Source organism: Monodon monoceros, unplaced genomic scaffold (genome assembly GCF_005190385.1).
Source record: "Monodon monoceros isolate NGI ecotype Baffin Bay Population unplaced genomic scaffold, NGI_Narwhal_1 Super_Scaffold_3, whole genome shotgun sequence".
Taxonomy (NCBI): Eukaryota; Metazoa; Chordata; class Mammalia; order Artiodactyla; family Monodontidae; genus Monodon; species Monodon monoceros.
This window is the reverse complement of record NW_021703780.1, coordinates 49,750,633-49,774,540: the sequence shown is the minus strand read 5'-3', so window position 1 is coordinate 49,774,540 and position 23,908 is coordinate 49,750,633. Positions and strand designations below refer to the sequence as shown.

Genomic DNA, 23,908 nt, shown 5'->3' with positions numbered 1-23,908 from the left:
CCTTTCATCCAAAGATCATTTTAGAACATAGACTTACTGGAGGATAGAAAACTATACTATCCATGTACAGTTGTAGGGCTCATTAGAAAGACACGGGATTCCTGACTTCAAGTTTGCAGTAATAATATTGTAGGCGAGAAGTCAAAATAAATATAACCCCCCATCTTGTCTATTATCTAGTCCATGTCCTCCCTCTCCCTGGCCTGGATTATTGCCGTCATGTCTCCCCAACTTGAACTCTTGATTTCCCACCTAAACTCGACACTGGTACCCACTTCATCTTTCTAAAGCACTCCTCTTATCCCATCAGAAGTTCTCAATGGCCCCCTATTGCCTACCAAGTAACATACACATTCCTCAGTCTCCAGTGAGGTTCCTGCAAGATTGGTGCCCATGTCACCTCTCAGCAGTCAGTCACTTCTGCCATTTACAGACCCTGCCCCTTGGACAAACAGAAGTACTTGAGGTTTCCTGGACACACACACACACACACACACACTTTTTTTTGCCTAGTTCAGTTTCCTTTTTGGTTATGAATGTCCTTGCCATAATCTTTGTTTCTACCCCATCATAACCAATTTCTACAAATCAGTCAAAAATCTTGATTCTCCATCCCCACCTTACCACACATTGACCCGACTGCCCTTTTCCAGTGGTCCCTGTATCAGCATAAGCCCCTGTCATCTAAGAGTCTTTTGTTTTCTTGACCCCCTGCACCCACTTCATCAGCAAGTCCTCTTGGCTTTACCACTAAAATTTCCCAGATTGCAATGCTTTTCCTACGTCTTCTGGATCAAAGCCACCATTCTCTGTTGCCCGGACTTCTGTAGTAGCCTCCTAAGCAATCTCCCTGTTTCCACGTCTGCACTCAGACAGTCCATCCTCTACAAGGTACCAGAGAAATCTGTTAGAAATGTAAACCAGATCATGTTACTCCTTTGTTTAAAATCTTTAAGTGGCTACCTGTTGCTTTTAGAATAAAACACCTTACCTAACCTGCTCCCCGTCTGTCTTTCCAAAGCTCACTCTATTCCTCCTTCCCCTCGTCCTCATACTGGGCTACACTGATGTCTTTCTATTCCTTTAAAAGGACAATTTATAGATTATTTGCATTTTTTGTTCCTTCTTTCTGGACTATTCTCTTTTCATGTCTTTTTACATCTGGAACCTTCTCCTCATTTGCATCTCAATCCAAATGTTTCTTCTTCAGAAATACTTTCCCCTGATCAGATCTGAAATACCTCCTTGTTTTCATCCTATCAAGTCATTCAGGTAATTTCCTTCAGAGCATTTATTGGAGTCTGCAGTTATTTTAATTATTTATCTGTTTGCCTTTTTATTAACTATGTCTCCCATCCATCCCAAGTAAGTGTAAATTTGTGTCTTCTTGTTCATGGCTCGGCTTCCAATGCCTCACACAGTGTTCTGAACATAAGAGGCACTAAGTAAGTATTTGCTGAATGGTTGAATGAAGGACCATCTTAAATATCATCTAAGAGAACTTTCTGCTTCTCACAGTTAGAAGCCCTCCTCTGGAATTTCAGTGTGTGCTTTGTCTGACCTCAAGTATCATGCTTTATACCTTCTGGATGGGATTCTAGGTATTCATAAACGTGTCTAATTTTCCTTATTGGACTTTGAAGTCACTGTCTGTGTGTCTGATCCATCTTTGAGCCTCCCACAGTGCCTACCCCAGTGTCTTATGCATAGCAGGTATTCAGTAAATATGTTGGGAAGTATAGGGCTTCCCTGGTGGCGCAGTGGTTGAGAGTCCACCTGCTGATGCAGGGGACACGGGTTCGTGCCCCGGTCCGGGAAGATCCCCCATGCCGCGGAGCGGCTGGGCCCGTGAGCCATGGCCGCTGAGCCTGCGCGTCCGGAGCCTGTGCTCCGCAACGGGAGAGGCCACAGCAGTGAGAGGCCTGCGTACCGCAAAAAAAAAAAAATATTTTGGGAAGTATAAATGAAAGAAGTATTAACTCACTGTATATTTCAACTAAAGAGAGTTTAACCCCCAAAATGAGACTGAGTGATTTAAATTTTCTTTTCTTTTCTTTTCTTTTTTTGCCTTTGGGTGCCCATCTCTAGCTGACTAAAGTTATGAAAATAGTTTTGCCATTTTCTCCTGTGACTTCATATTTGGGGGCTGTACTGTGGACATGGTTTGGTCTCTAAGTCAGGTCTATGATTCTACCAATCACAGAGCTAGATTCAGACACTCAGTCCCTGTACTTGTTGCTACTACCCACACCTTCAGAGCTTCTGTGGCCACTGCTTTGTATTATTGTTATTTCTTAATATTTATTTCCTATAACCTTCTTCCTTGTAGACTGCTCGTAGTTACCCTGGCATTGGCGTGTTGTTTCTAAGACAACAAAAATGACTTAAAATGGTTGTGAAATTCAAAAGGGATGCAAACAATGTATAAGTCTTACAGGACCAGGTACATTGACTAAATTAGGTGTGCACTTTTTTGAGCTTAGAAGAGACACCTGACTTGGAAAACTCCAGAACAGAAGAATGTCTCTTCAACTTTTGTTCAGCTCTATTTTTCTTCTCCCTGGCCCCCTGGATATTGTCTTTCAAGACTTTTAGCAACTTGAGAGCAGAGATTCTGTGTTTTTTAATTTCTGTATTCCCAGGCACCAGGCTGGTGCTTGGTACACGGTAGGCCCTTATTAATTTATTAATTAATACTATCCTCTTTTCCCAGGTTTTGCTTCTCATTCCTATCTTGGACTGGCCTACTGGGCTCTCCAGATCCTGACCCTTAGCTCTCCCTGGGGCCCCAATGTTTTTGGCACAAGTTTTCTGAAGAGTTCCTTGGCCTCCCCACCAGATGCCTGGATTCACTTTTGATCCATTGTTCCTCTTTCCATCCTTTGGAAGCAAGAGTTATTTTCCTAGTGCTGTTTTGCTCTTAACAATTAAAGAATCTCATATGGGAAGCTTGGCTCTTATTGGCAGACCTTCTGACAAAGACCTAAGGCTATTGATTCTAAACTTTACCTGGGCCAGCAGTGTAATGTGGGTGCTGGAAGAGTTCATGTAGACTTAGCCACAGTAAAGGTCCCCATACTCTGTGTCCTGTACTCTACTCGTGGCAGTTGGCTCTGCAGCTTGCACGTACAGCCACATTCAACCCTCCCAATGACTCAGTGCAATAGGCATGGCTATTTTCTCTGTTGGCCAGATAAGAAATCTGGATCACATGGAAGTTAAGTGATATGGGTAAGATCACAGCAACATGGTTAGAATTGGGGCCAGGATCTGCCTGGTTTCAAAGCTTAAGCTTTGGAATCAACTAGGATGCTAATAGAAGCCTTACTAATGGAATCATGAAGACCAGAGAAGGGGAAATACCAATTCACTGTATTTTGAGTTGGTGAGACCACACCTGGGGTATGCCTCATTTTGTAAGATAGAAATAAACTGACCCAGACTAACAACCATGGTCTATCAGATCCATGGAAGAAACTGGAACAGTTTTAACTGGCAAAATAAGAGATTTAGATGAGAGTTGATAAAGGTCTTCATGTGTTTGGATTAGAGTCCCGTGGAAGAGAAATTAGACTTGCTTTGTCTACCCATCTAGTGTAAAAGCCTGAAGAAATGGCACAAATGCATATTGAGTCACTGTAGGAGAAGCTTTGCGGCCACTCGCAGCTGTTTGTCATGGACTTGCTACTTTAAGATGAGGTTTTAAAATTATTATTATTATTTCTTACTGCAGATATTTAAAGAGAAGACAGGTCTTCCAATTCAGAAGCCTTCTCTGATACCTCAACTTCTCCTATACCCCTAAGCCTTAACCCTAAATGTCTACATTGCTTACATTCAAAACATTTTATTGGTATTCTTCTCACGGCACTTGACACCCTTTATCTTCTATTGCATTATTCAAACTCTGAGGCTCTCAATTACCGAGGACAGGCACTGAGTCTAATTCATCTTGCTGTCATTACTAACTCCCTAACACTGCCTTCCAAACTGTAGCTGCCCATAGAGCAGTATCTCATTGCTCCTTTGTAGAACTTCAATATATTATATTATTTACCGCAGTTTCACTACTTACCAGCTCTGTGACCCTGGGCAAGCCAATTAAACCCTCTGTGTCTCAGCTTCCTCAACTATAAAACTGAGTAACTAACTGGAAATTTTGTGACAACTAAATTTGCTAAATCTATAAAATTTTTAGAACAGAGCCTACCCCACATGTCTTTTATTCTTGTAAATTTTCAGCACCTAACTCCCCAAAGAGACTTTGAGATCCTCAAGGAGATGATCCAATTCCTGTCTTTAGCCCCCACCTGCTGTGTGGCACATGGTAGGTGAATAACACGTTTGTTGAAATGAAAAACATAATTATTAAAGGATAAGAGGGAAGCCAGGCAAACGAAGATGTTAAGATTCTGGAAGCATCTTAGAGGTCAACCAGAACAGTGGTACCTAAACCCACCTGCAATGTTAGTATATTTCAGTACTGTTAGTGTAAGTGAGAGTGCAGCCAGCCCAGCACTTTCCTCAGGTTATCTCCTATTTTATAGATGAGGAAACTGAAGCACAGAGAGGATGTATTATTCCAGGATCAAAGAACTTGAGAGACTAGAACTCAGCTCTCCTGTTGTATCAGCCACTGGGTTGGGGAGGGGATTTGGGGGACTGTATGAAAGGGTTAGATAAGATGACCTCCAGGATAACAATACACTCAGCCAGTCCTCAGAGAGTTGCTGAGTGCCTACGAATGCCAACGGCTGAACGGTTTTCTGGAATGTCCAGAAAATTGAGACATGGATCCCTTCTGTAGGCGTTTACAATCTGGTGCAAGAAATAAAACCTCTACACAGATAACCACGGTGCAAGGTGGAAAGTGACAAGGTGGGAAGTCTGGACAGCTGCCCACCCCACGTGGGCTGAACTGCTTGGCTGTTGCCAGAAGTTCAACTCTCTTCATAAGGACAGTCCCTTCCCACTGAGCCTTCGTCTTCCCATTCTTCCAGGGGTAACTCACCAGCCACTTTAGAGTTCGTTACCCTGGGCATCCGATTACTCTGAGATCTCCCTTTCTACTGTCATTGCTTACTGTCGCATGTAATTTACTCCTGTTTGTTTATGTATTTAATAAATAGTCTTGCGCTTCCCTGGTGGCGCAGTGGTTGGGATTCCGCCTGCCGATGCGGGGGGCGCGGGTTTGTGCCCCGGTCCGGGAGGATCCCACGTGCTGCGGAGCAGCTAGGCCCGTGAGCCATGGCCGCTGGGCCTGCGGCTGTGCTCCGCGGCGGGGGTGGGGCCGCGTCAGTGAGAGGCCTGCGTACCGCGAAAATAAAATTAAATAAATAAATAAATAGTCTTGACTGCCTACTACTATTAACTTACACTTACTGAGTTAGCTAATATTTCTAACATTTATTGAGTGCCCACTACACACCAGGCAGGCATTGTTTTAGGTCTTCGTCTGTATTAATTCATTTACTCCTATGTCAATGAAAGAGGCCATGACTGAATCTCTGAAACAATATTTGAAGCTGAATTTATTGTTTGTTCAGCAAGGCAGAGCTGGGCATCTCTTTAAACAAAACAGAAGTTGAGCTTATATAGATAGGGGTTTGGAAAGTATGGAGTTGAGGAATTGGTGGAAATTCAGAAGTTGGAGTGTTTCAGGATTGACTGGCTTCCACGCTTGGAATTGTGGTTCCTGGAATGAGATTTGTTATGGACTGACTTTCAGAAGTCATATGACTACAAAAAAGGGAAGGAGGGAAAAGAGAGAGTAGGAGTGGCCTTGGTGAAAAGAACGGCTCAGGGAGGAAAGTGAGAGCCTCTCACCAACTGTTTCTTTTGATAACCCAGACTGCAAACTCAGTTTTGCCTTGTTGACCCTGTTCTCCAGGTCCTTCTTGCAGCCCCTGCTGCCCCTTCTCTAGCCCATGAATGGAGTTCCATGTCTGCCCTATTCCTACCAAAGGTGTTTCCTCCTCGGTTAGGGCTGGCAACCTGCGATGGCACCTCAGAGGAAGGGACATGATCACTGAATGGTGGAGGGAACCAGGGTCCCGGGCTTTTTAAATTTAATAGCCAACAAATGTTTATGGAACTCCTACAAACTGCCAGGCACATTCTGGGTGCTGTGGAACAGACACAAGCTCATGTTCCCATAGAGCAAAACCTCTGTTGCAGAGACAATATTTAAACAAGTAAATTAATAAGAATTGTATGTCACTGCTCTTGAGTCAAGTAAAGCAGAGAAAGAAGGTGGGGGAGGGGAGTGGTGCAGTGTGAAATGGGGTCGTCGGGGACACCTCGCTGAGAAGCTGGTGTTTAAGAAAAGAGTCGAGGAAGAGTGAAGAGGAGAAGGTGGGTGAAACATGGTGAGCTTTGAGGGCAGGAATAAGAGATGAGGTTTGAGTTCCAAGAGATAATGGGGGAGGAGTTCATTTAAAGCCTTAGAGGTCATTATTAGGACTTTGACTTTTAATTTGATGAGATAAGGGGTCATTGAATGGTTTGAATAGAGGAGTCATCATGTGATGTGCCATCTTTTCAAAGACACATAGGAGCTACTATGTTGAGAATTGTCTACACGGTACATAGGGCAGGGTGGCAGCCGGGGGTTAGTTGAAAGGCTAACCCAAGTGTTTGATGGTGATAAGAGAGCGGGGAATGAAGAGCAGACAGATTCTGGGTATATTCTTCATGGAACACTCCTCCCATTGAACAATTTCATTATTTACCGCTATCAACTCTAGCAGTTAGATGGGAGGTCCTGGGTGTGCATCCCCAGAAGATCACAGCTTGACTGACTGTTCAATCTCTGGAGGGTCTTTTCCAGTTGGGCAAATGTAGTGGGGAAAGAGCGACATGATCACATCTGGTAATAGAAATAAAACATTTCTATCAAGAAAAGATGCATATTCTATACCCAATTCTATTTAGTTTTTTTAAAGTAGTATTTTCTCCTATATAATTGTTTGAATTATGGGCGATTTCTGTAATTGATGGCTGTGGAGAAACAGACAATTTTAATTTCAATTTCTCTGCTATTCTGGTTTCAAGTGGGTGTTTGACATTTGTGTGTGTGTGTGTGTTAGAGAGAGAGAGAGAGAGAGAAACTCTGAGAGGCCTACAGAGTGGTTGCTATTCCCTGGGCAATAAAAACCTGAAATCCTACTAATGAGGTTAGAAAAAAATCGAACTTTTTTCATGTGCTTAATAATAGCACTGCCCACTTACATAACCAGGGTTCCCTGAATAATTGCCCTCTTTTCCAATTTATTTTTACGACCTAAAATTTGGGGGGAGGAAAGTGCCTTTAGGTGTAGATCATTTCCATCCAAAAGCTCAACTCCAGGGCTTCACCATTTGTCCTAAACCAAGTCAAATACATCTTTTCAAGTGAAAGATAAGTGAAAGTGAAGGATGGAACTGAAATTCATCGTGGGAGCTCTGGATGGTTTACCCTTGGGTGTGAGGATAAAAGATCGATCCTTTGCTACAGATTCTATCTTTCTCAAATTGGGGAATCTTCTGGTGACATTTTTATCTGTCTTCGTGGACACCATTTGAGTTTGCCAGTCATAGAATTAAAGGGTTTAGGAAACCACGGAATTGTACCAAACATTTAACTGCGAGGAGAAGATGGGCTCCAGGTTATAATAACTGTTAATACAGTTAGAACCCTCGATAAGTATAAAAATGTTTGAAATACAGACCGTCAGCATACTTAAGGTGTATTTACAAAGAATAAGTGAGGTGCTGTGCTAGCTGAGGTGCTGAAAAATACTTTTAAAAATTGTTTCTGTAAATTTCCACAACTCAGTGAACATATACATTATAAGGAGGAAAGAGATAGTGATCAGAAAAAGAGAACACAGTGGAGTCAGAGCTTGAGGCAGATATTGGTTGCATATCTGGATTAACTTGCCAGAATTATTTTGGAGGAGGGCTATTTTGGGTAGGCAGTAACCTTTATTCTCAGATATAGATTTCCATGTTGACTTTTAACCTTTAGTCACTGACTGGCAACTGTCCAGTCCTGAAAATGTCCTGCTCCATCCTTCTGCCTAAATTGCAAGTTTGAAAAGTTTAAAGGTGTTATAAATACGGGTTTACAGGAATTGCGACACTGCTCACATTCTTTTCTCCTTCTCTCAGTAGGAAATGGCCGAGCGGGTTTAACGAGGGGTTTCATAGACAAGGCAGAAGGGCATTTAATCACAGGCTTAAAACGTAAAGTTAAGAGAAAAGGCATGTTGACATTACTTCTTCTTCTTTAGGAATGACTTATGAAAAGGAAATGTATGGTCATCCTTAAATTACAAGAGAGTGTGTGCCCACGAACTAGACATGGGCTTGTGTTTACAAAGATCTTTTTGTACATGTGTCTGAAAGATGTTTGTATGAGTGAGTAAAATGGGTTGAATTTATGTTGCTTGAGCTCCTCCACGCTCCCTGATGCTAAACAAGATGTTGCAGGAATGGAAAATGGAAATTTCTTTCTTTAACTCTGTCATGCCATTGGGCACCATAAGAAGCTGTCAGCTTCAATGCCTCAAATGTATTAAAAGAAGGTATGCCCTTTGAAGGTGGGACGGTGAGCCATCTCCCCTGTGTTTTGTTCTGTGGTCGAATTAGATTATCTCTCAAACACGGTTTGATTGTGTGCTTCCAGGAGATATCAATCCACAAGAGATGGTTCCCAGCAGGAAGAACACTGTTTTCGTGGATGGAGTCATACTGAATGGCCCCACAACAGATGCAAAAGCAGGAGAAAAATTTGTCGAAGAGGCCTGTAGACTAATAATGGAAGAGGTGGTTTTGAAGGCTACAGACATCAATGAGAAGGTAAATATAAAAACCTATAAGGAACCCTAAGAATGCGGAAGATAGGTTTTAACCAAACCTGGATGGCTAGACGTAAGGGAAATGGGAATCATGCTTTCATTTCCTCTATACCTTTGTTTCAAGGAGATGCCCAGATACCAAAGTTTGTATCTACTCCCCACCCCATCCCTGCCTCCAGAGCCCCACCCAGTCTCTGTTTTCCTGGGAGGGTTGACTTTTACTCTGCCACCCAGCATGTGTCAGGAAATTGGCTGAGACCCAGAGTTTAACCAGGTAAGGCTGTGAAGCACAGGATGAAGCTTTCTGCCCCAGATAACAATATAGATTATAAACCACCCAATGATCTGATTTCTACACTCTCCAAAGCACACTCTGCTTTCCATTTTCTTGTGCATATTCTTTATGTTACTAGGGAAAACCAAGCAGAAGGTAGAAAAAGTGTGAAAAGTTTAAAAATTTATCTGAGGGTCTTTACCAGGACCTTGTCTGAGCTCAGACTAGAAATCTTGGGTTGTTAAGTCTGACTTCTGACTGGTCCCAATGACTGGTTCTAGGTTTCAAATTCAGACCCAAATTCAGATGCAGATTGATATTGGAATTACCACTAATAACATCTATTCTTAACAGTACTTACTACGTGCCAGGTGATATTCTAAGAACTATTCCATACGTATTTGTGTATTTAATCCATGTGTTTGTGTATTTAATCATTAAAGACCCCTAAGATGCAGGTGCTATTTATTAACTCCATTTTAGAGACAAGGGAAAAAATGTGGCACAAGAGGTCAAGTACGTTGCCCCAAAGTACATGCTAGCAAGTCTCAGAGCTGATACTAAACTCCAGGCAGGCTGGCTTCAGAGTTTGTGCTTTTTTTTTTTTTTTTTTTTTTTTGCGGTACTCGGGCCTCTCACTGCTGTGGCCTCTCCCGTTGCGGAGCACAGGCTCCGGACGCGCAGGCTCAGCAGCCATGGCTCACGGGCCCAGCCGCTCCGTGGCATGTGGGGTCTTCCCGGACCGGGGCAAGAGCCCGTGTCCCCTGCATCAGCAGGCAGACTCTCAACCACTGCGCCACCAGGGAAGCCCAGAGCTTGTGCTTTTACTGATTCCTCCATACGTCTCTTAAAATCTCAAAATTAACCTCTATCACATTGATCACCTTTCATACTGGAATCAGATTATCAGGAAATGGAGGGAGAGATTTTCATTTCAATTTTATCAGGAGAAATAAATGTCATTTAAAAAAATGATTTTGAATGTGAAGTGGTATGCTGAATTTTTGGTAACATGCGTTTGGGAAAACTAATAGGAAAACAGATAGAAATGACCCATGATCTTGGAATGGTTAAATTCAAGGCAAAGTCACTGGAAGTGTTTCCTGATATGTACTTATAATTGCATATTTTCCTGTCTTCTTTGTACTTGGGGAATATTTTGGACCTGCTTTACTTTGGAGTAAACTACTCCCCTGGAACTTTTTTTATATCGGCCTTTATTCAGTCATTAAATATTAACTGAGTGTTAGCTAAGGGTAAAGCATTACATTTGGGCCTGGGGGATATTAAGAAAAGTAAGAAGAAGGTTCAGCTTTGAACAGAATTTTAATCTCATTGGGAGAACAAGTTTTTGTTGGGATAGAGAACAGGGGATCCCAATAAGAATGTGATAAATGCTGCATGATTTGGGCAGAGTTTGGGGATTTCACTGAGGAGTGGGCACCTTGAACTTTGATGCAGAGTCTGAAGGTGAAGTAAGGTTTTGATGGACAGAGAGAAGTCAGCACAGGTGTGTTGAAGAAAGCAGGAGGTAAATGATAGAGAGAGAGTTGTAATAGGATAAGGTATTTAATACACTAAGAGGACCCTTCACCTAGAAAGAAGGGCTCATACAGGGCCCTAATGGGAGGTAGGATGAGAAGGGTAGGCTTAAGACCCTAAGTTGTCCATTAAGCAACCCCAAGCCCATTGCAGTATAGTAGACATGCATCCATATGAAGCTGGCTTGAAAGTTATGTTGAGGTTGGGAGAGGGAGGTGAGGATTTTATGCTGCTGACTTAGCCTACTTGGTCAGAGATTCAACAAGTCCCCTTTCAAAGGTGACCTGAGGATAGGATGGGTCCCCACACATAGATGATTATTACTAGTACCCTCTTTTTTTTTTTTTTTTTTTTGCGGTACGCGGGCCTCTCACCGCTGTGGCCTGTCCCGTTGCGGAGCACAGGCTCTGGACACGCAGGCCCAGCGGCCATGGCTCACGGGCCCAGCCGCTCAGCGGCATGCGGGATCCTCCCGGACCGGGGCACGAACCTGCGTCCCCTGCATCAGCAGGCGGACTCTCAACCACTGCGCCACCAGGGAAGCCCCCCTAGTACCCTCTTTGATAGACACTTTTTATCAGCCACTTTTTTTTTGTTTGTTTGTTTGTTTGTTTTTTAATTGAGCTGTAATTTACATTCAGTCAAATGTATTCCTTTTGGTGTGCAGTTCTATGAGTTTTGACAAGTCTTGTAACCATGAACAGAATTAAGATACAGATTAAGATCCATCACCCCCCTTATTTCCCCGTGCCCCTCCATAGTCAACCTCTCCCCTCACCTCTAGCCCCTGGTAATCACTGATCTGTGGGTTTTTTGTTTTTTGTTTTTGTCCTTGTGGTTTTTGCCTTTTCTGAGGGTAAGGTAGATGGAATCATATCACAAGTAGCCTTTGGAGTCTTGCTATTTTCTCTCAGCAAAATGTGCTGGAGATTCATCCATGTTACATGAACCCATAGTCCTTCCTTTTGATGGGCTCAGCCCATTTGATTTACTTCTGCCCATTTTGGTTCTAAGCTGAGAGTTTGATTTCATACCTCTTGCATGACTTGGTATTTCCTCCTGCTTTCCCCAGCCTCCCACATGCTGGTCTTTATTCCCTGGAGGCCCCCCTGTCTCTCTCCTCCCCTCCACAGCGAAACTTTTTAAAGATTGTCAACACTGCCCCCCTCCCTCTACTTCCTCACCTCCTACATCCTCACTTCACACAATCTGGCCTCCACTCCCACCTCCCTTAGTCAAATGCTCTTGCCAAGGACACCTCCTTGTTGATAAATCCCAGGAGCACTTCTCAGGCTTTGTCTAAGTTGGCTTCTCAGCAGGATTTGACAGTGATGACCGTCTCCTCCTTCAAGCATCCTTCTTCCTTTGTTTAGTAGCACAAAACTCTCCTGGGATTCTCCCTGCCTCCCTGGCTTGTCCTCCAACTCACAACTGAGCTCCTCTCCCTTTGCCCATTTCTCATGCGTTGGCGCCACCCAGGTGAGACCCTGCGCCTTCCCCTCTTCCTGTAGGTTCCCTCTGAGCTGTGTCACCTGTGTCGTATTATAATGGATGCCTGGAACTCTGTTCCTGATCTTTTACAAGAGCTTCAGTCCAACTGCTACACCCCTTTTGGGTGCCCTGAAGGTGCCTTGGACTAAATGTGCCCCAAAATCATCATCCCCACCCCACCCCATCCACCATCAACCCGTGTGCAAGCTGGAAACCTCAGGATGGCCTTTGGCTCATTGCTCTCCCTCATCCTTGATGTGCTACAGCTTTCTCAGTTCTATTGATGGTGCATTTTCAAAATCTCCAGATATGCTTCATTCCCAAAGCAGCTAGCCTCATCCAGATTACTGCCTTCTCTTGCCTGGTTTATTAGAGTAACCTCTTATTTCCAATTTTATTTGGAATCTCCATATAGCAACCAAAGCTATTGTCTAAAACACAAATATGATCATATAATCCCCCTGTCCAAAACATAACAGTTTTTCTAGAGCCATGTTCAAACTCTGTAACATGCCACACATAGCCTGTCACAATCTGAGCCTTGTTTATCTCTTCATTCATTCATTCATTCATTCATTCAACACATCTTTGTTGATAACCTCTTGTTATGGCAGGCCATGTTAGTTACTTGGGATCGGTGAGCAAAGTGACTGATATGTCTGCTCTCATGGAGATTGTGTAGGATATCATAAATGAATTACACAGCACACTGGAAGGTGACAGGTGCTATGGAAGAAGGAAAAGAAGAAACAGTTGGGGGGAATTGCTAGAGATGGGGTAATGTGCAGCCTGGAATTTTAAATAAGGACTCAGGATTGCTGTCATTGAGAAAGTGACATTCGAGAAGGGTTTTGGATGAAGTGAGGAAGTTAGTGATGAGGGTATTTGGAGGGGGGGTCATTCCAGGCTGAGGGCAAAGACCCAAAGGTGGGAATGTGCCTGGTCTTTTAAGAAACAGAAAGGAGGCCAGGTTGTGGGGGCAGAGTCAGCTGGGAGGAAAGCAGTGCCACCAGGAAAGGAGGTTGTACAGGATCGTTTTAGGTCATTATAAGGACGTAGGCTTTTACTTTGAAAGAATGAGGAGCCATCAGAGGTGTTTGAGCAGAGGGGTGACCGTGGCTCATATACAAGAGGAGCATTCTGGATTCTGGCTGCCTGGTTGGGAGTAGATTGTATGGGGCCAGGGGACAAGCAGAGAGACAAGTTAGGAGTTATGCCGGGAGCCAAGCTTCACTTCTCCCTCCCTCCCCCAGGCTCTGTGTTCAAGCCACACCAACGGACTTCACTCTTCAGAAGGGCTGTGGGTGCCCTTACATCTCAGCTTTGCCTGTGCTGTTCCTCCCACCTAGAGGGCCCCTTGCATGACCCCATCCCTTAATCTTTGCTTGGTTCACCCCACTCTTATTTTATGTCACAACTTAGATGTCAGTTCCTCCAGGACATCTTCCCAAATGTAAGGTGGGGTCCCTCCTTTGTTCCAACAACATCTGCTTCACCATCATAGCTCTGGTCACAGGGAACTATGGTTGCAGGTTAAATCGCTCTCTCTCCCACTTGTCTGGAAGCTTCACAAGGGTAGGGGCCACGCTTCTGACATCCTCTCCACACCTGGCTCTAGCGGGTGCCCAGTTAACCGTACCATTGCCGAATCTCTAGGTCTGTGAGTGGCGGCCCCCTGAACAGCTGAAACAGCTCCTCGACCTGGAGCTGAGGGACACAGGAGAGCCACACCACCGGCTGTTGGAACTCTGCCAGGACGTCATACGCTACAGCGTCAAGACCAGTAAGAACTTCACTGACTCCCTTGATCCGTGCCTCTAACACGTTCTTCCATTTTCTTAAGCCTGTATTTACCTCATAGTAAAGGAGACTAGGGCACTGTTTATGGGATGAGAAAGCTGGATCAAAAATAGTGGTTCTGATGTCTTGACAATGGTCCATCTAATCCGTAAAATAGGTTTGTCAAGGCCAAAGATAGGTTGATAGAAAAACTGATGGTTAGTGGTCATATGTAAATATTATCTCCTCTTCAGCAATCCTCGTCCTCCTGATAAGTAGCAGTATCATGACTGCTACTTATCATTTCTTTTGTTGGTCCAAACTGATAAACAGTATTTTGATTTTAGAAATTGTTAAGGGATTTTAAATCTTGATCACCCAGAATATGGCCCCCCAAAATGTTCAAGAGGGTGTCTTTACTATAAACAGGGATAGATTTATTTGTAAAGTACTCTTGGCAGTTGGCAAGTACCAAATTATTTGATCAAATCTAGCAGGATCAAAAGATAAAAACCTTTCGGAAGGTATAAGAAAATGAATGCATGGGGAGTTTTTGCTCTGATAGTTTCACAATAATGCTTAACCACTGTGATCTTTTGTAAATGCAGTAACATGATATTTGTCTTGTGCTTAAGTCCTATTCCAATTGACTGTTAATATCCTGTATACCCAGTGAATAAGTGTCAGGAGTAGAAGAATAACTTTCCAAAATATGCATTTATCAGTGTGATATAAAGGTAATCTAGTGCTTAAGACCATACAGACGTTATGCCTTGTGAGTTCTGACACTGAACTAAATTTAGTGGAAAGAACATAATAAAATCCTGGCTAAAAATAATTGGTTTATATTCCCTTGGGAAAGTCTGGTGTATGTATCAAAAAACCAGTTAGCATTTCAAAAGCAGAGATACATATCTCATTATTACAGTGCATGTCGGAAGTGTAGAATGACATTTAATGCAGTAGATTTTTCAGTTTACTGGATACTTTCCATAAAGTTACCATGGAAATCAATCATAAATTAACGCAGAACTAAAAAAAATCTTATTAAAATTACTTGTAGCGATGTCTGGTTTCCTTTGCCAGATTAGAGGAAGTTTGCCACGTTTTATACGAAAAGACATTTTCTTCTGAGACTTTTGTTTTTCATTGAACTGGTTTCAAGAGAAAAAAACCCCAAAACCAAATGTGGTGAGTTGCAATGAGAGGTCACTAACTAAAATGATTCCCAAATACCCAAATTTAGAAATAGGCCTCCTGCCTCTTTATTCTTTGTCACACTGGGCTTCCTATGATTGAGAATGTCAAGCCAGCCGTTAGCCGGGGGTTTGGTGTGAATATTCACACTGTGTAAAGCCAAGAACCTTTATGAGACCTTTTATAGGAGGGAAAAAAATAGAAAGTTGGAACTGAAGTTTTTCGAGCCTTAAAGGCAACTGCCTTTGAAGTGCATTGAATCAGAAAGTTTATGTAAGCTGCATGATGAGTCACATCGTACTCCATCAACACGATGCCAGTTGCACTAGAAAAAATGGTCCAATCTGAAAAATTAAAAGGCCACTCACTGCCAGGAGCCTGAAGTGAACCCTGTTGGTGAGTGAAATGTGTTTAAATTAGGGAAATTAACATCGATATTTTTAGAAGGTAAAGGTAGCAGCAGGCTTTGATATGTGGACAAACTGCTCAAATAATCCATTTCTCAAGGTTCTGGTTTGGGTCTGGGTTGTATTTAAAAAGAAACAGGTAAAGCAAAGCTCTCAAAAGAGTGCTCAAGTTCTGCTTAGAAACATATTGTTCAGTAGACAGGGCTATGAAATGGGTCTTCAACATTTGTTTCCCTTGTACATGACAATGTTTTAAATGCTTTTTTTAAATTGAGGTATAATTTACATTCAGGAAAGTGGAAAATCTCAGGTGCTCAGCTCAGTGAATTTGTACATATCTGCATGTAAGTGACCATCACCCAGAGCAAGATATACACCATTCCTGGGACTCCAGAGGCTCCCTCAAGCCCCTTCCTAATCAATATCTCCTTGCCAAAGGTACCCAGGATTCTAATCTCTGTCTCCACAGATCAGCTTTGCCCCATATTGAACGTCATGTAAGTGGAATCATGCATTGTATACTCCTTGTATCCAGCTGCTTACGTTGTCTGAAGAATTCACTTATGTTATTCTGTCGATAGTTTTCTTTCTTTTTTACTGCTGTGTAGATTAATATTCTGTTTCAATTTACAGACCATCCAAGATTTTTCAACCAGTTATATGCTGGACTTGATTATTACTCCTTGGTGGCCAGATTTATGACAGAAGCATTAAACCCAAGTGTGTGAGTACCTTTAAATGGAATTTTACAAGGAATATGGATTAGAGATTTTGTTAAGTAGGTGAAATTTTATTTCATGAAATTCTATTTAATGGTTTCATTTGTGCAGTGTCATCATAAATAATGGAATAGTCTTATGACACTTTGCAGTATTCAAAGAACAGTTTGATCTGATAGTGGTACTGTGAGATGCGTAAGGCAGGAATTATCTCCACTTAACAGATGAGAAAATTGATTAGGAACTCATTCCTGCATGAAAAGCCATGTCTGTGCTAAGGTGCTGGAGAGATACTTTGTGTAAAAACAAACCTCTGCTTTGCCTCCATGAAGCAAATAATGTAGTGATATAAGAGATGCATGCAAATTAATCAAAATGATCTACACAAATTAATGTATTATTTTCAGATGAAGGAGGGGTGCATGATGCTATAAATATAAATGGGACAAGTTTTCCTTATTGGGCACTGAGGGAAGTCTTCTCTGAGGAAGTGACGGCTAAGTGCTGAAGAATGAATGAAAGTTAACTAGGTGAAAAGAGGAGGGATGGGTTCCAGAGGGAACAGCATGTTCAAAGACTCTATGCCAAGAGACAGCATGGCATGTGCTATGAACCGAAAAGTCAGGGTGGGTGTAGCTGAGAAAGTTATGGGGGGTGTCATGGAGGACAAGATTGGAGCCAGACATGCAGGGCCCAGTGAGCCACATTTATGAGTTATTCTAAGTACAATGAAAAGCCATTGAAGGTTTCCACATCACTAGGTGACATTTGCTTAGTAAAAAGATCACTGGAAATATGGAGAATGGATTGGAGGAGACCCATTAGGATGGCATTACCTTGGTCAGGTAAGAGATGATAGTTGCTTGGATTTAGACAGAAGTGGTAGGAATAGAGGGGAAAAAATGTCTTTGGAAGATAAAACAGAAAGAACTGAATAATATACTGGATCTTGGAAATGGGAACAAGAGGGAGGTTTATAAGATGATGCCTGGGTTTCTGGCTTTAATAGCTGGGTTGTTGGTCATGTCACTCACTGAGATAAGAAGCACCGGAAGAGGGACCAATTTTCAAGTATATGGTTGAAAAGGCAAGAGCAGTAATTCAGTTTTCAATTGTGAACATTTGCATTTGCAGTAACTTTGAAATATTTAAGAGTATACTCTTGGTGAGTTGAGATATATATGGGCCTGAAGTTCTGATATTTATATGGAAGTTATAAATTTAGGTGTTACTGGCAAATGATGGTAATTTCAGTAGCGGGCATGGATGAGATTCCTAAAGTCAGGGATTCTCAACTCCTTCTGCTGTTTAGAATCAACCTAGGAACTTGGTTAATATTAAGACCTGGGTCCCAGCCCAGACCAATTAAATCTGAATTTCTGTCTATGTGTCCCAGGCACTGATATATTTTCATAGCCCAACAAGTGATTTTAATGAGCAGGATGGAGATATTTTAAATAAAAACAAACCAGGAGATGGAGAAGCACTTTCTGCAGGACAGCATAGAGTGAGGAGGGAAGACGACTCGGGCCTGGGCCTTGAGGGCATCTGATAGTTCATGGTTGGGAGGAGGAGAATAAGCCTACAGTGGAGAGAGAAGGAGAAAATCCACTGGGAAGACCTGGGAGCCACGGAGGAGAGTGTGTCCAGAGTCATATATTGTTGAGCAGAGTGTTTAACTAAGACAAAGACTAAAAATGTCCCTTGGATTAACAACATGGATGTCATTGGTGACTTCAGTTACAGAATTTTTCGTGGAATAATTCAAGACAATACCAGATACCAGGTTACAATGGGTAGAAGAGTTAAGTGGTAGAAAAGATAGTGAAATTACACAATTCTGTGAACCTCTCTTTTTTTTTTTTGCGGTACGCGGGCCTCTCACTGTTGTGGCCTCTCCCGTTGTGGAGCACAGGTTCCGGACGCGCAGGCTCAGCGGCCATGGCTCACGGGCCCAGCCGCTCCGCGGCATGTGGGATCTTCCCGGACTGGGGCCGAACCCGTGTCCCCTACATCAGCAGGCAGACTCTCAACTACTGCGCCACCAGGGAAGCCCATGAACCTCTCCTTTTAAGTCCTGGGATCTTTCTAACTCCTCATCTGCGTTCTTTTACTGAAATATTTAGAGGCTTTTGAAGTATTGAATTGCTGCTAAGCTGAGGAGTCCGCTCAAAATCTCACGAAGCCACGCGCGCATTCTGTACTGTCCTCTCCTCCACCTCCAGGCCAATTTCTAGGTTTACGGTTGAGCTAGTTTTCAAAGACAAGTTTAATAGTATTTTCTTCTTACTAAAAAGTGAATGATTATTTCACTTTTATTTGTAGGTACACATACATATATATACTTTTTTTTCACACTTTTGATACGTGTAAAGCGGTTTCCTAGCATGGTTGAAAATAGAAGCTAAATTGTTTGAAAAATGATGTAGCTTTAGAGTGCTTGGCAGGTAGGGAGGTGATAACACAGTAGGTGTTCTCTTTTCCTTTTTTTTTTTTTTGCCTCTTTACTAAAGTTTTTTTCCTTCTGATGTTAACATAATTGCATTAAATTCCGTGACTATGAATTTAAATGTGTCTGCTTAGCTTACATATTTAGAGTACATATTTATTCAGATTCAATTTAAGGTAATCACCTAATTGTTCAAGAAGGAGAGTATACATATTAGTCACCCTCCAGTTATCTGGAGAAAGAAAGAAACGTTATAAAATTACATGGTAACTGTTTCAGGCTGGATTCCTGGGCAGCTGCCCTAGATGGAGCTTAGTGAGTAGGATGTTTATTAAGGGAAACCCTTGGGGTCAACAGGGTTTGAGGGAGGGGAAGGAAGCAGGAGTGGGCAGAGATAGGAGTCAAGCCACTGTGTAGGCTCTAAGACCACCTCGGCTGACCCCACAGACTCTCTGGAGCTACCCTGGCCCTTCAGTGTGGTCTGGAACTGGGCCCCCAAGGCCAGGCCCAGTTGTACCTCCAGCTGGACCAGTCATCAGGTGTGAACCACCACAGGACATTCCTAAAGGGGCTAATTTAGCAATGCTCTCTAATGACAGCATTCCAGCCCAGAGCCTCAAACCTTCATGACAGGGATCCAGGTAGCACCGTGTAGTAAAATCATCACATCATAAGAGATGTCCACAGTGCTCTTGCCATTTGTACAAACCCAGGAGTGTGGTGGAGGAATCCCAAGTTCTAGAGCTGACTGCTAGGGTACTTCATGGTAGTAACCTAATAAACCTGGCTACCATGACAATGGTTTTTCTTTAACCAGCATCCAAAGCAGCAACCAAAGAGCTAAACGGACGCTGTTCATGGCTAATACAAAGAATCCAGGTGCACTGCTTTGATCCTCCCAATGAAATTGAAGGTTTGCTCTAAATTAAGACTGCAAAGTAGCTAGTATCCTTAAAGCCGCCAGCTACTGACATTTATCTAACCATGACCAGCGCTGTCATAGACTGTGTATTCTGTTTCCGATGGATTCATTTCCAAAGACTCTACCCACACTTCAGCAGCCACTTGGTTTAATAAAACTCTGTGTGCATTTCTTGGGACTCCAAAGGGATGGTTTGACTCTAGTCATAGAAGTAAAGTGTTTTTTATATCTATCTAGTTATACGTATGAGGTGTCCCCAGTGTTTCTGTTAGTGGAAGAAGCGGTTCTGAAGAAAATGATTGAATTTATTGGCTGGAAAGAAGGGGATGGAATATTTAACCCAGGTAAGTACAATTAGTTATTGCCTCCATTAAAGCATCTACAATTTTATTCATGCCTTATTTGAGGAACAACTCCCCACAGACTTCCACATTACAAAAACTTGGATATTAATCATGCCACTTGGGGATAATCGAGCTTGTGCCTTTCTCCAGAGTGACGATGTTTTGCATAAATGCTACAGAAGTGACATACATGCTAACAAATGAGATGTCTACAATTTTGGATTTATATCCAACACAAATGAATTTATCTGTTGCTGGAAGTTAGGAAGGGCTATCATACGTTTTTCAAGTTTATCAATTAATTTTACTTTAGAAGTTTCCTGAATCATATTTTATTTCTCCTACAGTCCTTCTTTGGAACCAGGGAGGAGCATGTATTGTCATTTTATTGATTAGAGACAGACAGAAAGAATATTATTAACTATGGAGACTTGGGTACTCGCCCTAAGTCCAGAGATGGAAACTCTTAGTTTAGAAGAGCTCTGGAATGAGAGAATAGACCAAAACTTCTGGAACTGGAGATGAGGAAGTGTGTAAGAGTAATGGGATTGGGGGGTGGGGTGCTCCCTTGATTTTGACAGTAATTTGTCATTAGGCTGGTGCACCCGCAGCCATCCATGCCTCCTACCGTAGCCGGCACTTGGGGAACAAGGACGTCATGCTATACATATTTCTGTTTTTGTTTTTGCAGGTGGTTCAGTGTCCAATATGTATGCCATGAATTTAGCCAGATACAAGTACTGTCCTGATATTAAAGAAAAGGGGCTGTCTGGCTTGCCAAGATTAATCCTTTTCACATCGGCAGAGGTAAAAAACAAATTATTTTTGATGTGAGATATAGATTTTCTGAGAATGAATACATCATGAAGAGGGCTTTTTTGTTTGGGTGCTCCCGATGTGCTCTTATCCCATCCATGTGTGAGTCACGTGCCTACGTACAACGTTGTATTCATTCCAAAAGAAATTCTGATCGGTTTGATATTGTAAGCCCTGGCCACCCAATTTTGTACATCACCTTTATTTAAAATGTATAGCCTGTAACATTTTCTTAGAGAAAAGAGAACACTTAATTTGAAAGTTCCACCTCTTTCTTTGAATCTCTGAGTGTCTTATTTTTGAGAACTTAGATGATTGCTACTGATATCAGGTACGTCTTCTACTCCCATTTCCTTGTGAAATTGATTGCTTTGAATGGCTAACACAAGGGCTCTTCAAGAGGAAGGGGAGATATTCAGTAACAATGAACATCATGTGCACGCACACGCGCACACACACACGCACAGTTGGATGTTGCCACGATCCCCTATCTCACTGTGCTCCCCACTGAAGTAGGAGGTCCAATTGTGGATGAGTGCATTGGCTTTCAACTAGGCTGCCTGGATTCAATTCCTGTCTCCACTACTTACTATCTGAGTGACCTTGGGTAAGTTGACTAATTCCTCTGTGCCTCAGTTTCCTAATTTATAAAAATGAGTGTATCAGTTAGCTCTAATATCTAACAAATTACTCCAAAACCCAGTGGCATAGAACTATAGCCAGATATTATTGCCTTCGAGTTTGGAGATAGCTGGGCAGTGCTGCTGTTGGCTGGACTTGGCTGGCGAGTGGCTGATCTGGGAGTGGCTGGGCTGGGACAACCCCAGTGATGCTCCACGTGTCTCTCATCTGCCAGCAGGCTAGTCCAGGTGTGTTGTCATGACAGTGGTGCAGGTAAAAAACAGCATGGACACACACTGGGCCTCCTGAGTCCTGGGCTCAGAACTGGCACATTGTCATTTCTCTCTCATTTTCTTGGTAAAATAAGTTGTATATAGGAACCTAGATCCAAGAAGTGGGAAAATAGACTTCACCTCTTAAGGGGACTCTGCAAAGCCACCAGGAAAAGGGACTGGATGCAGGGAGCAGTGAACAGTCTGGGGCCATTAAAGCAGCCCAGTGGCAACATGAGCTTAGTAGGCACTGATTGATTAGTGGGCTTTTGCAAAGATTGAATGAGTTAGAGCATGTAAAGTAGCATCTGGCACATGCTAGATAGACAAAAACGTTAGCTATTAGTAGTAATAGGAGGAGGAGAATGACCCAGCAATAATAATGCAGAGCACAGCTCATATGCAGCCTTACTTAGAAGGGATGCTTTTTTTGTTTTTATTTTTGTGATTCCAGTGGGGGCCTCTGGGGGTCCATCCCACCACTGTTTCTTCCCCATGTCCCCTCCTGTACCTTCTGCAATAATCCTAGGTCTCCTGTCAAACACGTGAGGTGGGCAAACTCTGAAAATTCTCTGTTAATTCCAGCTGGACTTTCCTGTATCTGTTACTTTCTTTCAAGAACAGGTTACTTTATTATGGCAAAAGTATAAATGGTGCAGGAACCTGACCACCCCCGCGTGTTCCCCCTGCCCTGCCTGAGTTCTGGTTAGTTCAGCGCTAAGGGCAAAGTGGGCATTGAGTTGGGGGTAGCTGGGAGGAGTCATCTAGTCTGAGATTCTGACTTCAGCTCCCCAGGCCCTTCCTCATGAGATGTTCATTCTGTAGCAAGAGAAGAATGTTTGGGAATGTGGACATCTGTGGAAAATGCTTGGTTATTTGGAATGATTATGGAGTAGAATTTCCCTGCCCTGGGAAACTTTGGTTCCAACCCTCAGGTTCCAATCCTTGGTATTTCAGTTGGAGGAACCCTAGTGTATCAGAAATGCAGAGCCCCTCTGCATGGGGCCCTGCTATCAGTGCAGTGCTTTTACTTTTGCCTTTTTTGTTCTTCATTTGGTTTAAAATGTACCAGAGTTCTTTTCTGGGATAATTGCTCCAGAAAGAGGGAAGAATTTCTATGGAAGCCTAAAATAAAGATATGCCTGGGAAAGATCAGTAACAGGTGTAGCTGGCAAGTTGGGAATGAAAAGAAATTGAAAAGTTGTGAACTCAGAACTAACTATTTTTTAAAATCTCCGGTGGAGATATAGGTGCGAAAAGAGGTAAAATATATGCCTTGGCTAACAGACCAGCAGAGGATGGAGCCAGAAAACCAAGCTAGATGTGTGTCTTAGTTTGCTCAGACTGCTCTAGCAAAATATAGAGTGGGTGGCCTAAACAACAGACGCCTATTTCTCACAGTTCTGGAGGCTGGGATGTCCATGATCAAGGTGCTGGTGTCTGGAGAGAAGCTGCTTCCTGGCGAGTGAACCTCTGTGCTCACATGGCCTTGCCTCCGTCCAGGCTCGTGGTCAAAGTGAGGCCTGCCTTCCTCTTCTTACAAGGGCACTCATCCCATCAGCGTCTCGCCCTGGAGACCATCACATTGGGGGGCAGGGATTAAACACACATGAATTTTGAGGGGACTCAAACATTCAGTCCACAACAAAGTGAACTCCATAGAAAAATTCCATGACGTTGAACACACTGTAGCCTTGAATATATAAGTTTTACCCCATCCACCATACTCTTCTTTGTAGCTCCTTCTTTTCCCTGCTCTGCCAAAGAGACGCAAGTCATAGCATTGGCATTACTTTAATTCATATTGTAGGGACCTCTGTACCACTATTTACAACAAATCAATTCATTACTTAGTTAAAAAAAAAGAATTAAAGAAAGCTGTGTTTCCTAAAAGATCCTAAACCCTATGCTAATCTTTTTGTTATAGCCCCCTTGTTTTTTTTCAGGTGTTGGCCCATGGCCCCCTGGTTATTTTCCCAGATTGTTTTATCAGGTGGCCTTACTTTTCCAGTTTTTATTGCAGCCCCAGATGAACCAGGGTAAGTTACTCCATCTCTGCCTTGCACCATCAAATGCAGAATATGTGCACTCGCCACTAAAGGGGTTTTTGCATACACTTCAGGTGTCCACGGTAATTCAGCTGTTGGTGGAGACCAGGAAGATCACAGCAGAGACCCCTAGACTGTCGGCATATCTAAGGTAGCCTCTCCAGGCCAAGCGGGAACCAAAGAGAAG

General features: G+C 42.8%; 1 protein-coding gene across 5 annotated transcripts in view; it reads left to right on the top strand.

The window, feature by feature from the left end:
• Positions 1–23,908, top strand: part of GADL1 (glutamate decarboxylase like 1) — a 578,596-nt gene that overhangs the window by 393,241 nt on the left and 161,447 nt on the right. For 4 of the 5 annotated variants that reach the window (XM_029244222.1, XM_029244220.1, XM_029244221.1 and 1 more), the window contains 5 exons: positions 8,669–8,841; positions 13,804–13,930; positions 16,164–16,254; positions 19,858–19,964; positions 20,656–20,771. In XM_029244222.1, the coding sequence (XP_029100055.1) occupies positions 8,689–8,841; positions 13,804–13,930; positions 16,164–16,254; positions 19,858–19,964; positions 20,656–20,771 (594 nt within the window). In that variant the 5' untranslated portion in view covers positions 8,669–8,688. Of the gene's footprint in view, positions 1–8,668; positions 8,842–13,803; positions 13,931–16,163; positions 16,255–19,857; positions 19,965–20,655; positions 20,772–23,908 lie in introns of those variants that run through there. The other variant, XM_029244223.1, reaches the window with a different exon arrangement.